The 19,622-nt window shown below is 52.2% G+C and overlaps 5 protein-coding genes across 5 annotated transcripts; 3 read left to right on the top strand and 2 right to left on the bottom strand.

The window, feature by feature from the left end:
* Positions 1-1,051: 1,051 nt before the first annotated feature.
* JR316_0002848 (uncharacterized protein) lies at positions 1,052-5,174 on the bottom strand (the record flags this gene model as incomplete). The annotated part of the gene is made up of 7 exons (XM_047888633.1): positions 1,052-1,401; positions 1,452-2,653; positions 2,703-3,167; positions 3,217-4,553; positions 4,606-4,793; positions 4,844-4,946; positions 5,091-5,174. 7 exons carry the CDS (start codon positions 5,172-5,174, stop codon positions 1,052-1,054), a joined length of 3,729 nt encoding a protein of 1,242 aa, XP_047753556.1.
* A 1,285-nt stretch (positions 5,175-6,459) lies between these two features.
* Positions 6,460-7,965, top strand: JR316_0002847 (uncharacterized protein; the record flags this gene model as incomplete). The annotated part of the gene is made up of 2 exons (XM_047888632.1): positions 6,460-6,657; positions 6,754-7,965. The coding sequence occupies 2 exons, from the start codon at positions 6,460-6,462 to the stop codon at positions 7,963-7,965; spliced, it is 1,410 nt and encodes a 469-aa protein (XP_047753555.1).
* Positions 7,966-8,468: 503 nt separating this feature from the next.
* Positions 8,469-10,207, top strand: JR316_0002846 (uncharacterized protein; the record flags this gene model as incomplete). Its single annotated transcript, XM_047888631.1, has 2 exons — positions 8,469-9,849; positions 9,903-10,207. 2 exons carry the CDS (start codon positions 8,469-8,471, stop codon positions 10,205-10,207), a joined length of 1,686 nt encoding a protein of 561 aa, XP_047753554.1.
* A 1,590-nt stretch (positions 10,208-11,797) lies between these two features.
* On the top strand, positions 11,798-12,424 carry JR316_0002845 (uncharacterized protein; the record flags this gene model as incomplete). Its single annotated transcript, XM_047888630.1, has 2 exons — positions 11,798-11,881; positions 11,906-12,424. 2 exons carry the CDS (start codon positions 11,798-11,800, stop codon positions 12,422-12,424), a joined length of 603 nt encoding a protein of 200 aa, XP_047753553.1.
* A 2,132-nt stretch (positions 12,425-14,556) lies between these two features.
* On the bottom strand, positions 14,557-19,593 carry JR316_0002844 (Importin subunit beta-3; the record flags this gene model as incomplete). Its single annotated transcript, XM_047888629.1, has 16 exons — positions 14,557-15,046; positions 15,282-15,345; positions 15,403-15,564; positions 15,616-15,687; positions 15,743-15,848; positions 15,917-16,201; positions 16,264-16,288; positions 16,415-16,477; positions 16,535-16,566; positions 16,636-16,725; positions 16,801-16,917; positions 17,783-17,982; positions 18,103-18,601; positions 18,688-19,251; positions 19,343-19,436; positions 19,505-19,593. 16 exons carry the CDS (start codon positions 19,591-19,593, stop codon positions 14,557-14,559), a joined length of 2,952 nt encoding a protein of 983 aa, XP_047753552.1.
* Positions 19,594-19,622: the final 29 nt, after the last annotated feature.

Here is a 19,622-nt window from a genome sequence, read left to right as displayed (position 1 = left end):
ACAACAAGGTCTCGCATATATGTATGTGGATGCTGTGCAGCTGCAGCGGTGTCAATGTTAAGTATGTGCCAGCATAATAGGAAATTCAGGGTGATAGCGGTGGAGAGGGGAGGGTTGTGGGTGTTCTCGAGTCACAAAAAAATCAAAAATCAAACGTGAACCGCTCACCTAATGCCTCTCCCTGCTTTGTGCCTCTGCCTTGCTACCTTGCGTCCCATCTTTCCAATTGCATATTCCCAGCCTCTTGTAATGTTCATGTTGTCGTTCAAGTGGTTGGGAAAGAGATGGTGGTAGAAGACGACAAATGTCTTGTTGTTTGTCCCTGCTGTTGTCAGGGACATTCAAACTCCGCGCACGGCGGTGAAGATGTCGAGCAACAAACAGAACACAACAACTCACGAGGCGGCGTGGTAGAGGCGGCAGCAGTGGGGAGGCGGCAGCGGCGGCATCAGCGTGGGGGTGGCGGTGCAACGACACGCAGCAGAATGCCGTGTCGCTGTGGGCGGCGAGTGGAGGCGGCGCGGCGGCAGCGACAGGTGACGAGTTGAGGTGGCAGCGGCCCGGGGGGTGGCGGCGCAACGACACGCAGCGGCGAGCAAAGGCGTCGGGGGCAGCGAGCGAAGACGTTGGGGCAGCGAGCACAGGCAGGAGACCGGCCTCCACTAGCGTGTTGTACGCGCGTACGAATCGAGGCCGGCCTCAGGTGGCCTCAACACGTTTATTTTTAGACGGAGGCCGGCCTCCAGTGCCTGTCAAATTTTATTTTTAGACGGAGGCCGGCCTCCAGTAACCTCCATCAATTTGGAGGCCGGCCTCCAGTGACCTCCATCAATTTGGAGGCCGGCCTCCAGTGGCCTCCATCAATTTGGAGGCCGGCCTCGGTAAATTACATATTTAATTACATAGCACCTCTGTATGTACAAAATAAAATATTTTAAAAGTGGATTTGGGGGTTTTTGAGGTCGAGGAATCCGAATCTGGCATCAGATTTCAAGAATTCTGCACAGGAGACCCAATGCAACGAAGGCCCCCCCTTCGGGGGGGAATAAGCTTAGACTAGCATCGTCTTTCCCTTGCCCGTGCCCAAGATACCCAGCACGCTCTGCTGCCCGCGGCACATGAGCTCCAGGAGGAGCGCCTGCTCGGGGCAGCTAAAGTTCGCTGCAGGCCGCTTGAGGAATTGACGCAGAGAGCGTAGGCGCGAGGGGTGGGGGTCAATGTCTGCAACAGGGCGGAGGTTGTTCTCGTTGAGCGGACGAGGTGTCTTGGGCAAAATCTGCGCCATGACGACCGCCATAGAGTCGAGGATGGTCTCCTTCACGCGATCCTCCAAACTTCCTGTGATTTTGAGCATAGCTGACCGCGCTATGCGCTCCAGCGAGCTAACGTCGTGTACAATTCCTAAATAAAAATTAATAACGCATAAATTGCGGTCTAGTTATGCCACTGACCTTGAGCGCCGCCAGTGGAAGTCTCAGGTACCTCGGACGGTACAGTGAGCGTAAACGGACGCGCCTGTCCAATCCCAACATGCTTCTGCATGTCTAAAGCGGCCTGGATGCACCCAATGGTTGTACGAAAGTCGGACTGCGATGCCTGGTCAGAATGTCGCCCGTATCGATTGTTGCTCATCGCCGTTGAGTGCATCATGGCCGTGTCGACAAAAAACTCCTTTTGCGACTCGTATGAGCGAGAATCCGGCAAGAAACGCGCAAACGCCGTGATCAGAGAGCGCCAGCGAAGAGGCTTGAACGGCTGCAGGAGATAGCGCATTGTCATGTTGCCACATCGAGCACTGAATGCCTCAGACGTCATCGTCGATTTGATGCCCGGCCAAAGCTGAACGCGATAGCGATGAAGTGCTTCGGGGTTGAGGAATTTCGCCACCAGAACTTCTTCAAACGGGCGAAATACAGCAAGGTTTCGGATGAGGGACTCTGCCCACTCGCGGGTAATGACGTGAGGAATGTGGCGATCCTTGAGATGTAGATGCGATGTCTTGTCCTGCAACGCAACGTGCGCCAGCAAGTGCATCTCAAACCGCAGGTTTCGTAGGGCTGCGGGTGTGTTCCTGAGTAACGCGCGTGCAAATTCCGACCCCCGAACCTGCAGAAGAGTCGAGTAGGAAACCCCCGGCGCTAGGACCTCGCGTACGCGTTCCATGCGCCGCAATAGGTCAAGGGCGGCAGAAGGCTTCCAAACGAGTTCGCCTTCATGCATATAAACGAAACGCTGGGCTCGCACAGGGTCGGAGAGCAACCAACGTCCGTAAGAGTCCCGATAAGCAGAAAAATTGTTACGAGGGTCGTCCAGGAAGCAATAGCCAGCAGATGTATTGTTGGAGCTGTTGACTATGCTCTCGAGGTCGAGTTCAGGGAAGAGATCGCTGGGTATGTCTTCGCCAAAAAAGAGACGATCCTGCACCATGTTCTCATACCGAACATGCTCCTCGTCGTGCATTTTCTTGATCATCGATAGAGATATGAGGTGGCCATTGCAGCTAACCTCTCTTCCGTTCTTGTCCGTGAAACGAAACTGGGAGGCGGTGACTTCGTCTGAGCGCACGGATGCGAGAACACGGTGGACGTTGTAAATAAACGCCATTGGCGTCTCCTGCCCCGTTGAGATGTACCTTTCCACCTTTTTGAGAGCGCTAGGAACCATATATTAACAAATGAACATGAAAAAAGTAAGGAACTTACTCGAATGACGATACGTTGGATTCTTCGGATATTCTTTCGATTTCAAAGAGCATTGTCGTCCGAATGCAGTATTCAACGGCGGCGCATATGCCCGTAATCTCTGACGCCAAGCGGAAGCTCCCGTTCGCGCGCAGAGAGTAGAAAACTACGAACAAGATGACGGGCGAGAAGAATTTTCGCAGCTTAGAGCTGATCGGGTACTGGCGTCGCTCGTGTGCAAATAATGAGTAGCACGCCTTCTGATATGCCTCGTCGATGAGCTTTTTGTCTGCGCCATCCAGTTTGGCTTGTAGCTCTAGCAAAATTACTTTCTGAGATGCGTCGAGAGAGGGGTAGCGCACGGGAGATGTCCACGCGGGGTCCATGGTGCGCAAAACGTTGAAAATAAGCCGCACAATAATGTTTCCGTATCGCTGCTGCGTCTCAGGTTGAATGTGGTTGAAATTGTTTGACAACATGTTGCTTCTACCGTGTGCAGTGAATATCAGCTTTGATTTAATGCAATTAAACTTACGATTGATTGAACTGAGCAATATTGTGCGTCATGCCGAACGTATGGTGTTCGTTCACCAGTAGCTGGATGCTGGCCAGTGCGCGATGGGCTGCGAGCTGGAGTTGTTTGCCCCATGGCTCGGTCTTGGCGTCTGGTAGCCTGGTAACCTCCTGGATGTCGACAGGGGTCAACCCTTTGACAGCGTCAAGCCATCCTTCGCGGAAGAGAAACGAGGACAGATTTTGTGGGTCCTCAATGTCTTGGACGGGCAACTGTGTGTAATCGGGTGGAGGCGGCATTGTTGTTCCAAAAACAGTCGAGTATGCAAAGGGAATGTCCTGGCGAAGCGAGAGGCACGAAGTATCGACTGGAAAATAACGCTTGCTTGGGCCTTTTGTAAGTATCTGCCCGTACATCGTGTAGCAAGCGCGCTGCGTGATAGGCACTTGGCAACGCTGCCCGTTAGACTGGTGACCCCGCAGGCTCAACAACAAGTTGTAGCCGCGGTGGCATTTGGAACAAAAATGGAGCTGATCAGCCTCGATAGGAATCCCAAAAATCGGACGGATTGGTCCAGCGCTGTAGGCTATCTCAGCCAGCGACACGATCCCGTATTTCCGCCGAAGATCTTCGAGCAATGTGGGGCCTGGTGTATAGTGTGCGTTGTGCTGCTTGACGTGTGCGCAGACCAACGCCGGCTCAATCGCTTCGCCACATTCTATGCAGATAACAACCTTGAGAAAAGTGTTGATCACAATTCCAAGGGCCGGAAGATTGTGCACGTCGTCGTAGATCACTGTGTGGTCATCGGGTGCAATGTCGTAGAGCGAAATGTCTACTTCCATCGCAGTGGTGGGCGTGGCTCGAATAGCAGGTGGCTGATGCATGTCCGGAGGTGTCGGTGTCATCCTCTGCGCAGATATGTTGCGCAGTGGCGCAGGAGAAACGGGCCCAGGTATCATCGTTGGGGGCGATCCTGGGCTCGAGACCAACGGATGCGGCGACCCCTGGCTGCTGATAGCGCGCGCGCCAAGAAACGTGCGCGTAGATGGCCGACTCGCCGCAGGGGTTACCGGCGCAGGAATCATTGTTGGGGGAGATCCTGCCCTCGAGCCCAAGGGACGCGGCGACGCTTGCCTGCGGGGAGCGTGCGGGATAAGAAACAAGCGCGTAGACGGCGGATGAAGCTGTGAAGCGGGAGGTGGGGCTCTTGTAGGAGGTGCGGCTCCCCAAGATGGGCGAGGGAGCTGCGATGGAAACATGGGCTCCGGCGACGGTGGAGATAACGATCGCTCGTTGTCTGAGGTCTGCTGGGGAACCTCCAACGACGGTTCTGCGTGCGAATCAGCAAAGTGACGCTGTAGTATGGATTTAGCGTGAAAAATCAAAACAGATTGGAAACTGGCTCACCTGTAAACTGTAGGGCGTACTGTACTCCTTGCGGCAGTGTGTGCACGGAAATTTCATGTCGGCGTTGCGTGGCACGACTGTATCGCCTACTGTGACCGATCGCTGGTTATCTTTTCGCCTCGCACGCCCTTCACGTCCACCATCGTCTTCTGTTTCCCTCCTGCGTCGCTTCGCTGGTTCAGATGGATCTGGAATCAAACAGTTAGTACATGTAACCGCTATAAAACACCCTACTTACCTTCCATCCCCGTTTTTTGTTTGAAAAATGTTTGGAAGTTTGGTGTCTGGGTGAGGGAAGGGAACAGGATAGGTCCTCGAACGATGCTGGGGGTGGAAGGGATCTATATCTGAGAACGACGCCCTACGCTCTGCGATGGAAGGCCCAAGCAATTGCCCTTCAGAAGACGTATAGGGGGTTAAAGAAGAGATCGATAGTTGATTGACTGTCGTTCCGATAAGAGGACAGGGCTGAATTAATCAGACACCTGAGTGCCCGATAGTCCGGAGGCGTCCCAATCGAACATCGCGCCCGACACAATCGACGGCGGCAAGGCGTTGTGCGCAAGCATATCGGGAGGCCAGGTTGTGTGTAACGCGCACAAACCAGAGAGCTCTGGTTGCACGATAACGCGACAGCCCACGACCAGAGATCTCTGGAGGCGGGTATATCGACTCACGATCACAGAATCAAGGTAGGAGGTCGACTGGCACACGTATCCCAGGCCGACGGAATCGTTGGACGAAGTGGAGTCAAACCAAAGAGCTTTGGTTTGCAGCGTTGGGGGGAACCACGACCAGAGAGCTCTGGAGGCGGATGGATATGTGGGGGGGCATTGGCAGGAGCGAGCTCTTGAAGATCGAAGCACCGTGAGGGGTGGTGCGACACGGAGAAGGATGGACAAGGCAGTACCAAAGAGCTTTGGTACTGACGGCCCACGATCCACGACCAAAGAGCTTTGGAGGTGGATAGAACCTGAGATCTCTTGAGGATCAGAGCACCGTGAGGGGGGGTGCGACACGGAGGAGGATGGGCTAGGCAGTACCAAAGAGCTTTGGTACTGTTGGCCCGCGATCCACGACCAAAGAGCTTTGGAGGTGGATGGAGAACAGGAACACTCTGGGGGTTGCGATCAACAGGGCCCGCGAGCGGTCACGTGATTAATTGAAACTCCGCTCTGGGCGTTTTTTCAACCTTCCAACGCTAAGTCCACTTCCTTCTTTAGCACGCACGCACACTACAGAAGCTCTTCTGTAGCACGCCGCGTCTGCCATCCCAGAAAGGTTACAGAAGCTCTTCTGTAGCCACTCTGGCTCTTCCCTGCCCCGACGTTTGACACTTCACGTCAGCCGTCCGAGAATCGTTACAGAAGCTCTTCTGTAGCCAGCCTCGTTCTTCCCTCCACCCCCATTTTCGACTTCGCGTGTACCATCCGAGATAGGCTACAGAAGCTCTTCTGTAGCCACCCTCGCTCTTTCCTCCGCCCTTGTTTCCAAACGCGTCCACCGACACCCATGGCCCCGACCTCTGAGAACTACAGAAGATCTTCTGTAGTGATCTGAGGCGACTGCAGAAGCTCTTCTGCAGGCATCTGGATCCATCCCGATCATCCCAACCGTTCTGCTTGTAGCCACCCTCGCTCTCTCCTCCGCCCTTGTTGCCAGACGCGTCCACCGACACCAACACCCCCGACCTCTGAAAACTACAGAAGATCTTCTGTAGCGATCTGAGGCCACTGCAGAATCTCTTCTGCAGCCATCTAAGGCCATCGCCATCGTCCTAACCGTTCTGCTCTGCCCCCACCGTAAGTGTTCACGTTCGTTGCCCACATATGCTTGTTACTTACTCTGCTGCAGATGTCCCAGCAAACCCACATTGATTGGGCCCAAGGGTCCGCGTTTGTCCAGAAGGGCACCATATACGTGTCCCCCAACTGCAAGCGTGTCGTCATCATCCCACCCGCTGAGGTCGACGTCACCAACCCCTTCGAACAAAAGGCGACACGAGCAGAACCTCGGCGACGAGACCTGGATTTAGAGGGCGTCAAACAGCCAGTGCGCTGGCACGATCAGTACAGGTGGATCGCCTTCATACCCTTGGCGCCATCATTCGTGTCCTTGCCGTTTAATTTTTTGTGCTGGTCTCCAAAGATTTTGCGCAATAAACCGCACAAGTCTCCGGCCACGTATGAAATGGAGTGGCACAGCGTAAAAGAATGGCGCCAATTGGATGAAAACATCACCCTTCTGTGTGAAAAGATCCGCTTATGGTGTCGCGTTCCTGGAACCCCACCTCCTAGCCCCAAAAGCTTCGGTTATGATCTCAGGTATAGCTGTGAAGCAGACGCGCAAAGGAGCTTTGAGGCCACCCGAAACGCGTTTATCCTGTGGATGGGCTACCTGTCGTATCTCGTCGCCCAAAGTCGTCGCGAGATCTATTCAAAGCACATCAAGCACGATCCCAAAAGCCCCGTCCCTGCATGGCATGAACGCCTCCGCGCTGAGCATCCTGACATCTCAGAAGTATGGCTGGATGGCTTGTATCATTCCAACGTATTTTCGTTTAACGCCAGAACCCCTCGTGTCGGCATGGTCTACGAGTTGAGCAGCACCCACGCGACACGCCCTCCCATCGAATGGCTTCTGGAACACCATGTTCCAGTCTATTATCCGTGGCGGATGCGGGAAGAGGAAATCTTCCTCACCCACAAAATACTCAATCTCGAGCTTCGCCCCCCGCGCGACTTGTTGGCGGCAACACTTACCGACCTGTTCAAGTCTATGGACGTGTCTCTCGCAGCCGCCTTTGCGCGCAAATTTTTTAATAAATCTCATTCGACGGAGGGCCTCACGATGAAGTCGCTGGGAGATGAGTACTCCACTACTTTGGTGTATTCTATCCTCAGTAACGATTTCGCCCACAACTCAGAGGCATTGGATCAGCACATGTCCCAGCCATATGAAGAATTGGAAAAAAAGCTCCAAAAGAGAGACGAGGAACAGCGTCAGCTCGCCATTGACAGCGCCAACCTGCCTACGCTGCGCATGATCGAACTGGCGAATGAAAACCACAAGCTGCTGACCTCTGTGCACGATGACTGGGACGCTTACTGGGCTGCAAGGGTGGAAGAACGGCGACGGATTCTGGCCAAAGAGACGCCAGAAGCTAGACAGGCTCGCCTGAACCGAGAGAACAACCCATCGGTGGTACGTAGCAAAGTATTTGTCTGGAAAACGCTGGTGTCCACAGAGGGAGCCAGCGTTTACATGCGCGAACACATCGCAACGTCACGAAACAGCATCGAGGAGGCCAAACTTCGCCCACACCGCAAGGTCTACAACGGTGTTAGGGCAACACTATAATCAGTGTGACAAGGCCACCAACAAAGATTAAGCAAGAGAGAAAGAGAGAGAGCAGAGGGAGAGTAAGAGAGCAAAGAGAGAATAAGAGAGTGAGAGAGATTTAATGGTTCTAAGAGATCACACCAATGATAGTGGATATGCTAAGAGATTGAAGCTGAAGCTACAGCTACCTACAAGTCCAGTATTTATACTCTACAGCTATTCTAGAATATTCTCTACATTACATCATAAAGGAAGGTTAAAGAATAAAAGTGACATCATATAGAAAAAGGATGAGTAAGACTAGGAATCATATAGAATTTACTAGAAAGAAGTGGAGCAAGAAGGCTGTGATGAAAGAAATAAACTATCTAATCAGATAATTGATAAGATAATGAAAGGATAAGATAATTCTGTGAAGATAAAGAGGGGAAACTGGAGAAACCCTGACAAACGGTGTGACAGACGAATGGGATCTCTGTCGAGATTTGGAACCACCAGCCGAGTTGGCAGGCGCATCCGCGATGTTGGACCAGCGCATTCAGGCACAGACAAGGCCTGCTAGAGGCCAGCATCGCCGCGGTAGAGGTGTACGTCCCGCAAAACAACCCAGGCAGCACCCGAAACCAGCACCTGCCGAGGAAGAGTGGGAAGGCGTACCCTGGTACGACACCATTGAACCTGACCCCGATGCGCCGGTGGCCTCAACGTCGGCCCTTCCCCCCGCTCGTAATCCTTCCCCACCCCCTTTGCCTCCAAACAACCCGCCTGTCATTGAGGTTCCGACACCCTCGTCATCGCGAGATAGACCCCGCCGCGCACCCACAACACCCCCACGGCCCACGCTAGGACGGCGCCTGCGCAGTCGCTCGCCAACACCCCCAGAGGTTGCAACGCGCTCTCGCCCACGAGCACGTCGTTCCCCAGAGAGCGAGTCGCGGGTCCAACAGAGCCCCCCTGCCGTCGTCGAAGATTTCGAGATGGAGGAACCAGGCCCATCTGTTGAGGATGAAAATGCGGATGTTGAGATGACCACGGACGCGCCCGCCACGGATGTTGTGCAACCCCTGCCCATTACACCCGACAACGATATGGTCAGATGCCTGCGCCAATCCTATGGATACCTCCCTGGCACAACGACGACAGCCTGCGCCGCGTCAGACTGGGATGAACTTGTCAAAACCTTTGGGTTTACAGAGTTACTTACCCCAGAAGTTGCCCTGGACGCTCGACAACATATCCACATGTTTTACATGGCTTCCATCGAGCCTGCGAGCACAGAAATGCCGGCCGCCCTGTCTGATCTCAACACGCACAGCCTGACATCCCTGTCTCGTCTGCTGGACCTGTCGCAAATACACCGCCCTCACCAGAATCTTTTTGTTTTTTCAGAACCTCGTTCAGAGGAACACGAGTGGATGTTGGGTGTCGAAACGGCGGAGATCGCCCTCTACGTGTGTCGGCTCAGGTTAGAGCACTCCTGGGCTCGCATCGACTCCCTCACAAAAATGCTGCTGGAGAGAGGTGTGCCCTGTCGCACTCTCATGGGCATTGAAATGTCGGGTCGCTGCTCCACTGTCCAGGAGCCATACACCCCTCGATCTGTCCGCCCGTCAGCGTACAAATTTGGCGTTGATGACTTCGAAGCATACCGATTGCAATGCGAGAACATCATCAAACACCAACAACACGGTCGGGCTGCCTTGCTGAGGGGTGGATTGGTGGGTAGGATAGCCAGTGAGTTTCTGAGCGTCGACGATGGGCTGGCTGGCCCCTCTAAGGAAATCATTCAGAACCGGCAGGGGTTCATCGTGCCAGCTGGCGACACGACTTGGTGTTATTGCGACGACCAGCTCACGGAGAACGAGCTGTCCATTATATGCGGCACCTACACGCTGTACACAGGTATGTTTTCCTTGTTTATTCTCAATTTTATGCACTAACAACATTTTTCTCAGCTACTAAAGGTCAAATAACTGTAAAATCGTGGTTCCCTCCCCCGAACCTGTGGCAGGTGCCCCCCAGCATGAACGGATCACAATGGGTGGAATGGACGCCTGCCAACGAGGCATGGTACCGTGAACGCGTAGAAGACATCCGCACTCGGCAGGCCCAGCCATTAACAAGAGTGCAATGGAAATCAATATTGCGCGGCACTCCTCCCAGTAGGAAGCTTCTGGCGGCAGCGTCTCAACGAGCTCAGGCCTTTGTCAACGGGCACGTACCGGTGGTGCCAACTTATCGTGTTTGCCCAGGCCTGTAGTTACATTGTCAATGTAAGTGTTTTTTCATTTAAGAATAGCCCATTCTAACAAAAATATGTAGATATATGCGTGTTTTTTTGTTCAAAATGTCATATAAATTTATTTTTTGGTGTCTACACAAGAGAGCTCGCGTGAGATATACACAAGTTGATATCAGGGTAAGATGACTAGTTATAAAAAATCTAACAAAATTACAGTACAGCAAGGCCAAGGTGTATCAAAGACAAAACAGCGAAATGGCAGCGACAGGAGGCGAGTAGAGGCAGCGCGGCGGCAGCGACAGGCGGCGACGGCGGGACGACAGGCGGCGACGGCGGAATGACAGGCGGGGAGGGGAGGCGGCAGTGGCAGCGGCGGCCCGGTGTGGCGGCGCAACAACACGCAGCAGAGTGCGTGTCGTGGTGGGCGGCGAGTGGACGCGACGGCGGGACGACGCGCGGTGACGTCGTGACGACAGGCGGCGACGGCGGGACGACAGGCGTTGACAGCGGAATGACAGGCGGCGAGGCAGGCGGCAGCGGCAGCGGCGGTCCGGTGTGACGGCGCAACAACACGCAGCAGAGTGCGTGTTGTGGTGGGCGGCGACTAGACGCGACGGCGGGACGACGCGCGGTGACGTCGTGACGACAGGCGGCGACGACGGGATGACACGCGGTGACGGCTGAACGACAGACGGCGACGGCGGGACGACACGCGCTGACGGCGGAATGACAGGCGGCGAGGGAAGGCGGCAGTGGCAGCGGCGGTCCGGTGTGACGGCGCAACAACACGCAGCAGAGTGCGTGTTGTGGTGGGCGGCGACTAGACGCGACGGCGGGACGACGCGCGGTGACGTCGTGACGACAGGCGGCGACGGCGGGATGACACGCGGTGACGGCTGAACGACAGGCGTCGAGTGGAGGTGGCGGCAGCAGCAGCGGCCCGGAGGTGGCAGCGCAACAACATGCAGCGGCAAGCACAGGCGTCGGGCAGACGGCGAGCGCAAGCGTTGGGACGGCGAGCGCTGGCGTTGGGACGGCGAGCGCAAGCTTTGGGACGGCGAGCGCTGGCGTTGGGACGGCGAGCGCAAGCTTTGGGACGGCGAGCACTGGCATCGGGAGACAGGCGGGAGGCCGGCCTCTAGTGCCTGTCAAAAATTTATTTTTAGACGGAGGCCGGCCTCCAGTGCCTGTCAAAAGTTATTTTTAGACGGAGGCCGGCCTCCAGTGGCCTCCATCAATTTGGAGGCCGGCCTCCATAAATTACACATTTAATTACGTAGCACCTCCGTATGTACAAAATAAAATATTTTGAAAGTGTATTTGGGGGTTTTTGGGGTCCAGGAATCCGAATCTGGCATCAGATTTTAGGATTTCTGAACAGGAGGCCCAATGCAACGAAGGCCCCCCCTTCAGGGGGGAATAAGCCTAGGAAACAACCGAGAACAAGTTCCATGGGTATCACATCATCCTTTGGACGTCAAACGTGGCGTCTACATTGGAGAGTTATCCAGGCTAGCCGTGTTGTGTAGTACTAAGGAAATCTACATAGGAGCAATTAGAGACCTTAACGCTCTCTATTTGGTGCGCGGCTATCCCGAAAACCTAGTAATGTCTTGGTGTAAGAAGAATATACAAGAACGTTGGGAAAAGCGATTCGCTTTACGAATTGCAGAGCACGACGAATCCATTCTTGTACTTAAAACCAGATTTGACCAGGTATGGAATTGGTTTTCAGCTGCTGAACTTGGAAAGACTGTTACCGAGTACTGGTTGGCATGGTATGAACATGCCGAGAAAGGTCTGTATAGTGCAGACTCGTCCAGACCCCTTATCAAACCAGATCCAAATTACGTTCACGACCTCGATGATGTTCGCCCGGAGCTGTTCACACAGATCCTCGTGGACGGAGAAACTGAGTTCGTACCGGATTTGAGGAAGATAGGACTACTCGGAAGTCGTTGGATAGTATCGCAAAAACGCAATACTAATCTTTTCGACCTTGCAAATGTGTGGAAGAAAACAGTTTTTCGTAAACTGGATGAAGACATTGCCGAAAAAGGTGGTGTTGTTCCCGAAACTCAAAACGTTAATGAAACTTATCATTCTGCTCTAGTTGAAGCTGCTGAACAGATAAGTATCGAAAGTGATAACAAGATAATACTTCATAGACGTTCAATCTCACAAGAGAGGGAACATCCAGAATTTGGCAGAATATCCAAATCTTACAACCGATGAAAAGAATACTAGCGTGCAAGGCGTAAAGCATTAGAAAAAAACCCTAACCGTAAGTATTCCTTGCTACAAAGTAACAAACATCTACTTACAAGCAACACATTGGATTAAATAGCTAAACCTAAACCCTAAACCCTAAACCCTAAGTCCTAACCTAACCCCAACCCTAAGCTAACTAAGTCTAACCTTAGTAGGAAGTAAGGTAGGCGTGTGAACTTCCGAACGGCATGTGATTGTGAAGGGCCGGATCTAATTTAGTACATGGGAAAAGTTACTTAGTACTTCGGGAAAAGTTCCTTAGTACCGTGGAAACATTTTTGATGGACCGGATCATGAACTGCCAATTAAGATTCACAACAATCAATCATTTGATTGTTAGGTAAGGACCCAGGTAAGCTATTTATACTCTTGACATGAGAATATTCCCATGTCATGGTTACTCGGAGCCACGTAACCAGAGTATTCTGTATCCATGTGATTCACATCACAGTCAATAACCCACGATGTCAAAGAACAAAAGTGTTGGATCCACTTTTGACAGGTTACCATGTGCCACATCGACCCGTGACACTCTGTTCATCAGAAACCTGTCTAACTTGACAATAAACATTGACAGATTTGTGATAGTCGGTAAGATACATGACAGCTGCGCAGCATCACTTCACGCGCTGTCATCGGATGTTCCAGAACATTCCTTCTAAGTATAGCCACTGAAGAGTCTATAAAGACGAAAGGGCTGGCCGTTTGTACCCCCAAACAGCCCTCTGGCCTACTTTCTATCTTCAAACTCACAGTTTAAACTAGTCGCTCGCACCTCGCTTCGCTCGGTGCTCGCTCCCACCCTAAACCCTAAACCCTAAACCCTAAACCCCTAAACCCTAAACCCAAGCCGAAATTCAAGCGGAGTTTAAAATTCGGAGATATTACTAATCCTCGGAGAAATTGCCAAACTTCGGAACAACAAAGGTGAAAACTCGCTCCGAGGTTTCTTTAACTTCGGACCTCGGATTAATATAGGTAAAATGGCTATATATGGACCTGATGAGCCTTATAAAAAGGCAAAAAAGTGGAAGGGAGCTTCTCCAAGCCCCCACTTTTGTCCACAAGCCTTAGGCCATCCAGCCTTTTCTAACCAACTCGCAGCTCGCTTCGCTCGCTGCTCGTTGGGCACCCTAAACCCTAAACCCTAAACCCTAAACCCCGTAAAGCCTGGAGTGAGAGTGAGAGTGAGGCCAGCCGTGAAAGCAGAGATAACCAGCAGTGTAACTGACATGACAGATACGTAGCACCCCGCATAGAGGCCATTATACGACTGGCGAAGCTTGACAAGTACGTTAGAGCCCTCGATTACTGACATTGCTTGTGAAGGTCGAAACAGAGACGTCCGTGAGACTTAGACAACTATTGCGTTTTATACTCTGGATTTTATGAACAGTATCATCGCTTGCGTAAGAAGAATTAAATTGGAATCCTGATTAGACCCGACCGCGGAATGACAGGAATATAACATCAGTTTTTGGATTCTGACAGCCATGGGATGTTTGGCATTGCAGTGAGACCTCTAAGGCACTGAAGCTTCAGGCATGACCGCGGATGACAGATTCGATAGCAGACTATCAGTTCCACATTCAATGTGTCGTCCTTTCGCCTTAGGGATAGATTATCGAGTTAACAGCGTCTAACAGTCAAATGAAACAACAGTAATTCTCCCTGCCGAACATGGTATGAATATATCTAAGTAGTTGATGATCTAATGATATCCAACAGCAAGCCAACAGAGAAGACGGGAAAATATTGTGATTGGTTGATATGATAGAACGTAGTGAGAAAGCCAGTTAAGTCAAAATAGAATATAAGATGGTAAATAAGATCTGTCCCGTAAATGAACCAACTTTGATCAAGAGGTCACTAGTATCGCGTAAGAAAAGAAACCGATTTCGGTCAGAAAGTCTCCAACGCTCATGTAAAGAATAGTAAATAGGGATAACCAAGAATCAGTGGAAAAATGAGAAAGACGGAAATTTGTGTCTCCACGGATACATCATCTCATCTCACTTCACCCTCCTCCCACAGCACCACAAATACACAAGTTTTCATCAATCAGATGACCATCACATTAACCAAATCAAAAACTCTCACTCCTCCTCACCATCCTCATCACTATCATACGTATTGAACCCTAAGTCCCTCACACCCGCAACAGCCACAAGTAGCGGATGGTTCGGGTCAAAGCACATCAACATCTTGCCCATATCCTCCAGCGCGAAATCTTCAATTTCCTCTACGAGCGCCATCTCATCGCGGTCGTAGTCGCCCATCCCCATGCTCATGCTCATGGGTCCGCCAGTGCCATTAACGCGTGCAGCGCGCGCTTTGCGTCTGTCGGCCATCGAGTGTAGTTGTCGTTTCGTTGCCTCCATCACCGCTTCGTGGAACTGCTGCGAGAGCGCCTCGGGTCCCCCGATCACGCGTAGGGATTCGGAAAAGTATTTGTACAGCGAGGCGAGGAAGGTCGCGTCATGCTCGGTGTTGATGCAGGTGATGAGCTGATGGAAGACAGTGGCTACCATCTGATTCGTGAGGGTACCACTCTGCTTGCCGCACGCAAGAAGCATCGGGACCAGCCTGTATGAGGTGAAGATGGAGACTGAGCAAAGCAAAAAAACTATAGGCGAAGCAAAACTCACATCACACACGCCTCACGAACCCCTTCATGGAAGTAAAACCTCAAACACGGAAGCGTCACCTCGAGTGTGGGGCCCAAAAACGGGGCGAAACGCGGACCCAGTGTCGAGCAATATATCACAAGTGTTTCGAATGCCTGACACTTTTCATCCATCGCGGACGTGCGGACGCGTACGTCTGCCCGTCCATCACGATGGTCTCCCACCCGTCACGTTCGTCACTATATTCATCCTCGTCGTCTACATTGAGATGTCAGGTTAATAGAATATACATGGGAAAGGGAAAGGACTACGTACTGTATAGCGATAAATCTGCTTTTGCACCAGCCGTCGCAAGCAGCGAGGGCATCACGAGAGCTAGGTACGGCTCAAACTCTGGACCTAGAGCCTGGCACACCTTAGCCCACGTCGCAATCAAGTAGTGTCCTACTTGATTATCATTGGGATCATGAGGTCCCTCTGAGAAATAAATGAGAAAGATACCAGTGCTGAACGTGATATGAAACTCACGCTGAATATGCATTAGCAGCTCAACGAGCGTCTTCGAGTCGGGCCTGAACACATCAGGTCCAACAGCGATGGCTTTTCAAAACATTGTCAGATACTTAATCAACACTTTAAATTAAGCAATACGCACCAATCAACCCAGCACACTCCATAGCCTTCACCCGCAACTTTCTATAATCCGGGCCTTCTGCATTCCGAAGTACATTCAACAAAAGCGGCATAATCGTTGGATAATGCTAGCACACATCCAGGGGGTAACTAAAATCAGACAGAAATCACAATGCTTTGCACAAACAAAACGGACCTTTCCAAACGTAACCTCACTCGCATCCGCAACCATCGCAAGCGTCGTGATCGCCTGCTCCTGTACATACCGCCTCACCTGCGTCTGGTCACCGCCCGGATTCAACAACTTCAGCAGCCGCTCGACAATCGGGTCGAGATAGGGAAGGAGGGTATCACGCTCGACGCCCTCGCAGAAGTTGATAAGCGCCGATGCGGCGTGCGCGTGGACTCGTGGTTCGGGATCTTCGAGGGCGGGGATGAGGACAGCGAAGAGTTGGCGGTGGAAGCGGTGTTGGATGATTTCCTGGACGTGTGGCGATATCAGAATCTCCTACGGTTAATTCTTATAAACGGAGTCGAGCGTACCTCGAGATCTGTACACAGCTGCCCTCTACATGGTAAAATCAGTCAGTCAACGTCAACGTCGGCAGTCTGGAAATATATCAAAAGAAAAAACCGACGCGGTATGCACCAAGACACTGCTAAAGAGTCAACACAAGCGAAATCAAAAACTTACATACACTGGCACGCCGCATACCGGACGCGAGGATGTGAATCGTTAAACATGGGCGTCACAAGGCTACACCACACATCATCAGCTCTGACCAGCTAACCAAAACATAAGATTTCAACACACTCGACGATCTTCTCCAGTTCCTTTTGCATAACCTACAAGAACGTTATTAAGACAATTCAGTACAGTGAGATAACGTAAAAAATGTAGCTGCACAAACGTACCTTGCCTATCCCTTCCCCAATAGCAGCGATCGCCATCAACCCAGCATGCCTCACACGCCAATCATAGCTCGCCATCATCGATGGAATGTACTGTACAACCCAAAGAACGAATATAAAAGCAGTTAAAACACGCAAAAAAGCGAAAAATCAAGAAGTACGGCGCACCTGGAACGCAGGTGGCAAAATCGCGCGTCCACCCATCGCACACGCGAGCCGATCCAAACTCTGCTCATACAACGCAGGCGGCGCATCTGTTTCTGCTGAACTCGAAGCAGTCGAGGGCTGTCAAAAATCGAATCAGTAAAAACGTTCCCAGAGAGGTAAAAAAGGGAATTTAAAAGAAAAGAAACGAAAAAACAAGTAGCTTAGACGAATAGAAAAAAAAAAATCAAAACACCACTTCCGATTCGCAAGTACATTATCCATTACCGCAATTATTCCGTCAAACCATCTACCCAACCCCTACTCCGTATGTCACATCTATCCAGCTTTCCATTTATCTGTCCACACCTCCAATCTCTTTTCCAAATCCAGGCCCCACCCACCCCCGACCACGCCAAACACATACACCGACAAATCAAGTTTGAGCACAAGCACAACACCTATCCACAACACCCGTCCACATCCACATCAAAACAAAAACAGCCAACATAAGAAAAAAAATCAAAAAATCAAATCAAAAAAATCGCAAGAAGTCAGACCAGGGTAAAAACTCTGCCCCTTCTCTACGGCTCTGCGGCTCTGCGGCTCAGTCCCTGTCCTTCCGTCCATCCAATACCCATATAACCCGCACGTCAGCCGCTAAGCTAAACGTCAATACCCCACCCCACCCCCACGATTTGCATCCCATCGCATCTTGACTTTCAACACCCACCACCACCATCTTAACACGACTATCATCATATATCACCTTCCAATCATCATCACCCATCACCCATAACCCATCACCCGTTACCCCTTGTCCATCACACCAGCAATCAGAATCACGATCATCACAATCACTACCCCACCACCATAAAAAACATCACTCGCAAAAACACACAAAACTTAGTGTGCTACCCACCCGTCCTCTCAAGAAAGAACCAACCCAAAAAACACAACCCGAAAAAAGGCAAGAAAAAGAAAGAAAAGAGAAAAAAAAACTCACATCCTCCCTCAACCACTCCCCCACATCCCCATCCTCCTCAAGCTCGCCCATGCCCTCCAAACACGCACGCACAATCACCTCTGTCCACCCAACCACCTTCCTCACCATATTCGGTCTCGCCTCCGAAAGCGAGATCATGAATTCCAACGCTGAGAACCGGAGAGTAGACCGCTCGTCATGCGACGCGTCGTCGTCGTCTTCTGCGTCGTGGTCGTGATCATGATCATGATCATTGTTGTAGGAGGGAGAAGAGGAAGAATTGGATAACGAGGAAGAAGAGGAGGAAAGATGTCCGTTCTGCGTTGAACCATGCGACCCACCTCCACCATCACCATCGTCATCGTCCAAACGCATCCCCCCTCCTCCTCCCGGCACAGGCGGAAACAAAAATGCACCCTGCCTCCCATTCCCATTCCCATTTACCTTGCCCCCACCACCGACAGGAAACGGCCGCCCAACAGTCGGCGTCGGCCCACAATCCACCGGGGGCAAAATCAAACTCGGCAGGAACGTCAGAAGCGTCTGCAAATGCGGTGCGAAGAGTATAGGATGTGTGCTCGCGAGCGGGGTGAGCGTCGAGAGGAAGGTGGATAGGTAGTGGTAGTTGGACGTTTTTGGTCGTGAGGGTGCGTAGGTGTATGTAGAGGAAGATGTTGTCGGGGGAGGGAGGGGAGCGTGTAATGGTGGATGTGAGAGCGCGTTGGAGAGGGCTGGGAGGGTGTCGAGCATTGGTGAGAGTAGGGAAATGGACTGGGCGAGTTGGGTGGCGTCTGCCGAGGAGAGGAACGCGACGGACGCCAGGAGCGCTGCATGGCGAACCTATTCAATACCATACATTGTATAAACCATCAAGAACCCAGCTGTCAGCACCGTCGTACTGAATTTATAATGGAAAGCAGACGCACCTCAATATCCTCAGGATCCTGCAAGCCGCGCTGGAACACACCGAGCACGGCATCGATCTGGAGGTCCATCACAAGGCTCGGACATCCTGCAAAAACTCTATACGCGCTCTCCCTCAACATCCACCCGGGCACCGCACCACCACCCACACCGCCTGAGCCCTCCTCACCTCCAAGCCCTTGCGCATGCGTCATACTAAACGCCTGCGCCTGCAACGCATGCCACGGTCTACCCCTCGCCATCCCCTGATTCGCGACATCACACACCGTATCCACCGTCTTCCGCCTCACACTCCCCGCGCGCTCGTGCGCCAATGAGAATAAAAGCAGCCGTTCCAGGGTATTGAGCGTCTGGTGCGAGAGGTGGTCATACAGCGAGGAACGGTTCGCGTGTGTGGCATGCGAGGGTATGTGCTGCTGTTGCTGCTGCTGTAGATGGTGCTGTTGTTGTTGCAGTTGTTGGTGGATGTCGGAGCCGGGGGCGGGCGGGCCGCCGTTGTTCGCTGTGAGTACGGGGGCCGGGCGGAAGAGGAGGCGGCGGAGGAGAACAAGCGAAAACGAGCGCATCTGGATAGATAGTTGGGTACATGGAAAGATAGATGGATGTTATCCCTTAGATCAGACAGTGTAGGGTATGAGAGCAAGGCAGGGTACTGACCACTTCTGTGTCCGCCGTGATCGCGAACTGGGCAAGGGCGAGCAGGTACAGGTCGGGTGTATGTGTCAGACGCTCGTTGACGGCTATCTCTGCGCTTTATTCCACCCCAGTCAACCACGTTGAGAAGAAGAGATATAAGGAAGGGGGGAGGCTAAGACACACCTGGCACGGATGTCATTATCACCCAGGATGAGATTGGACAGGATCTGCGTCAGCTCGGCGGTTATCTGGGGCGGGACGACAGATTCCATCGTCAGTCGTCGGTCTGAGCCCTCCTCAC

The sequence above is a fragment of the Psilocybe cubensis genome, chromosome 2 (genome assembly GCF_017499595.1).
Source record: "Psilocybe cubensis strain MGC-MH-2018 chromosome 2, whole genome shotgun sequence".
Classification (NCBI taxonomy): Eukaryota; Fungi; Basidiomycota; class Agaricomycetes; order Agaricales; family Agrocybaceae; genus Psilocybe; species Psilocybe cubensis.
This window is presented reverse-complemented; position numbering and strand designations above follow the sequence as displayed.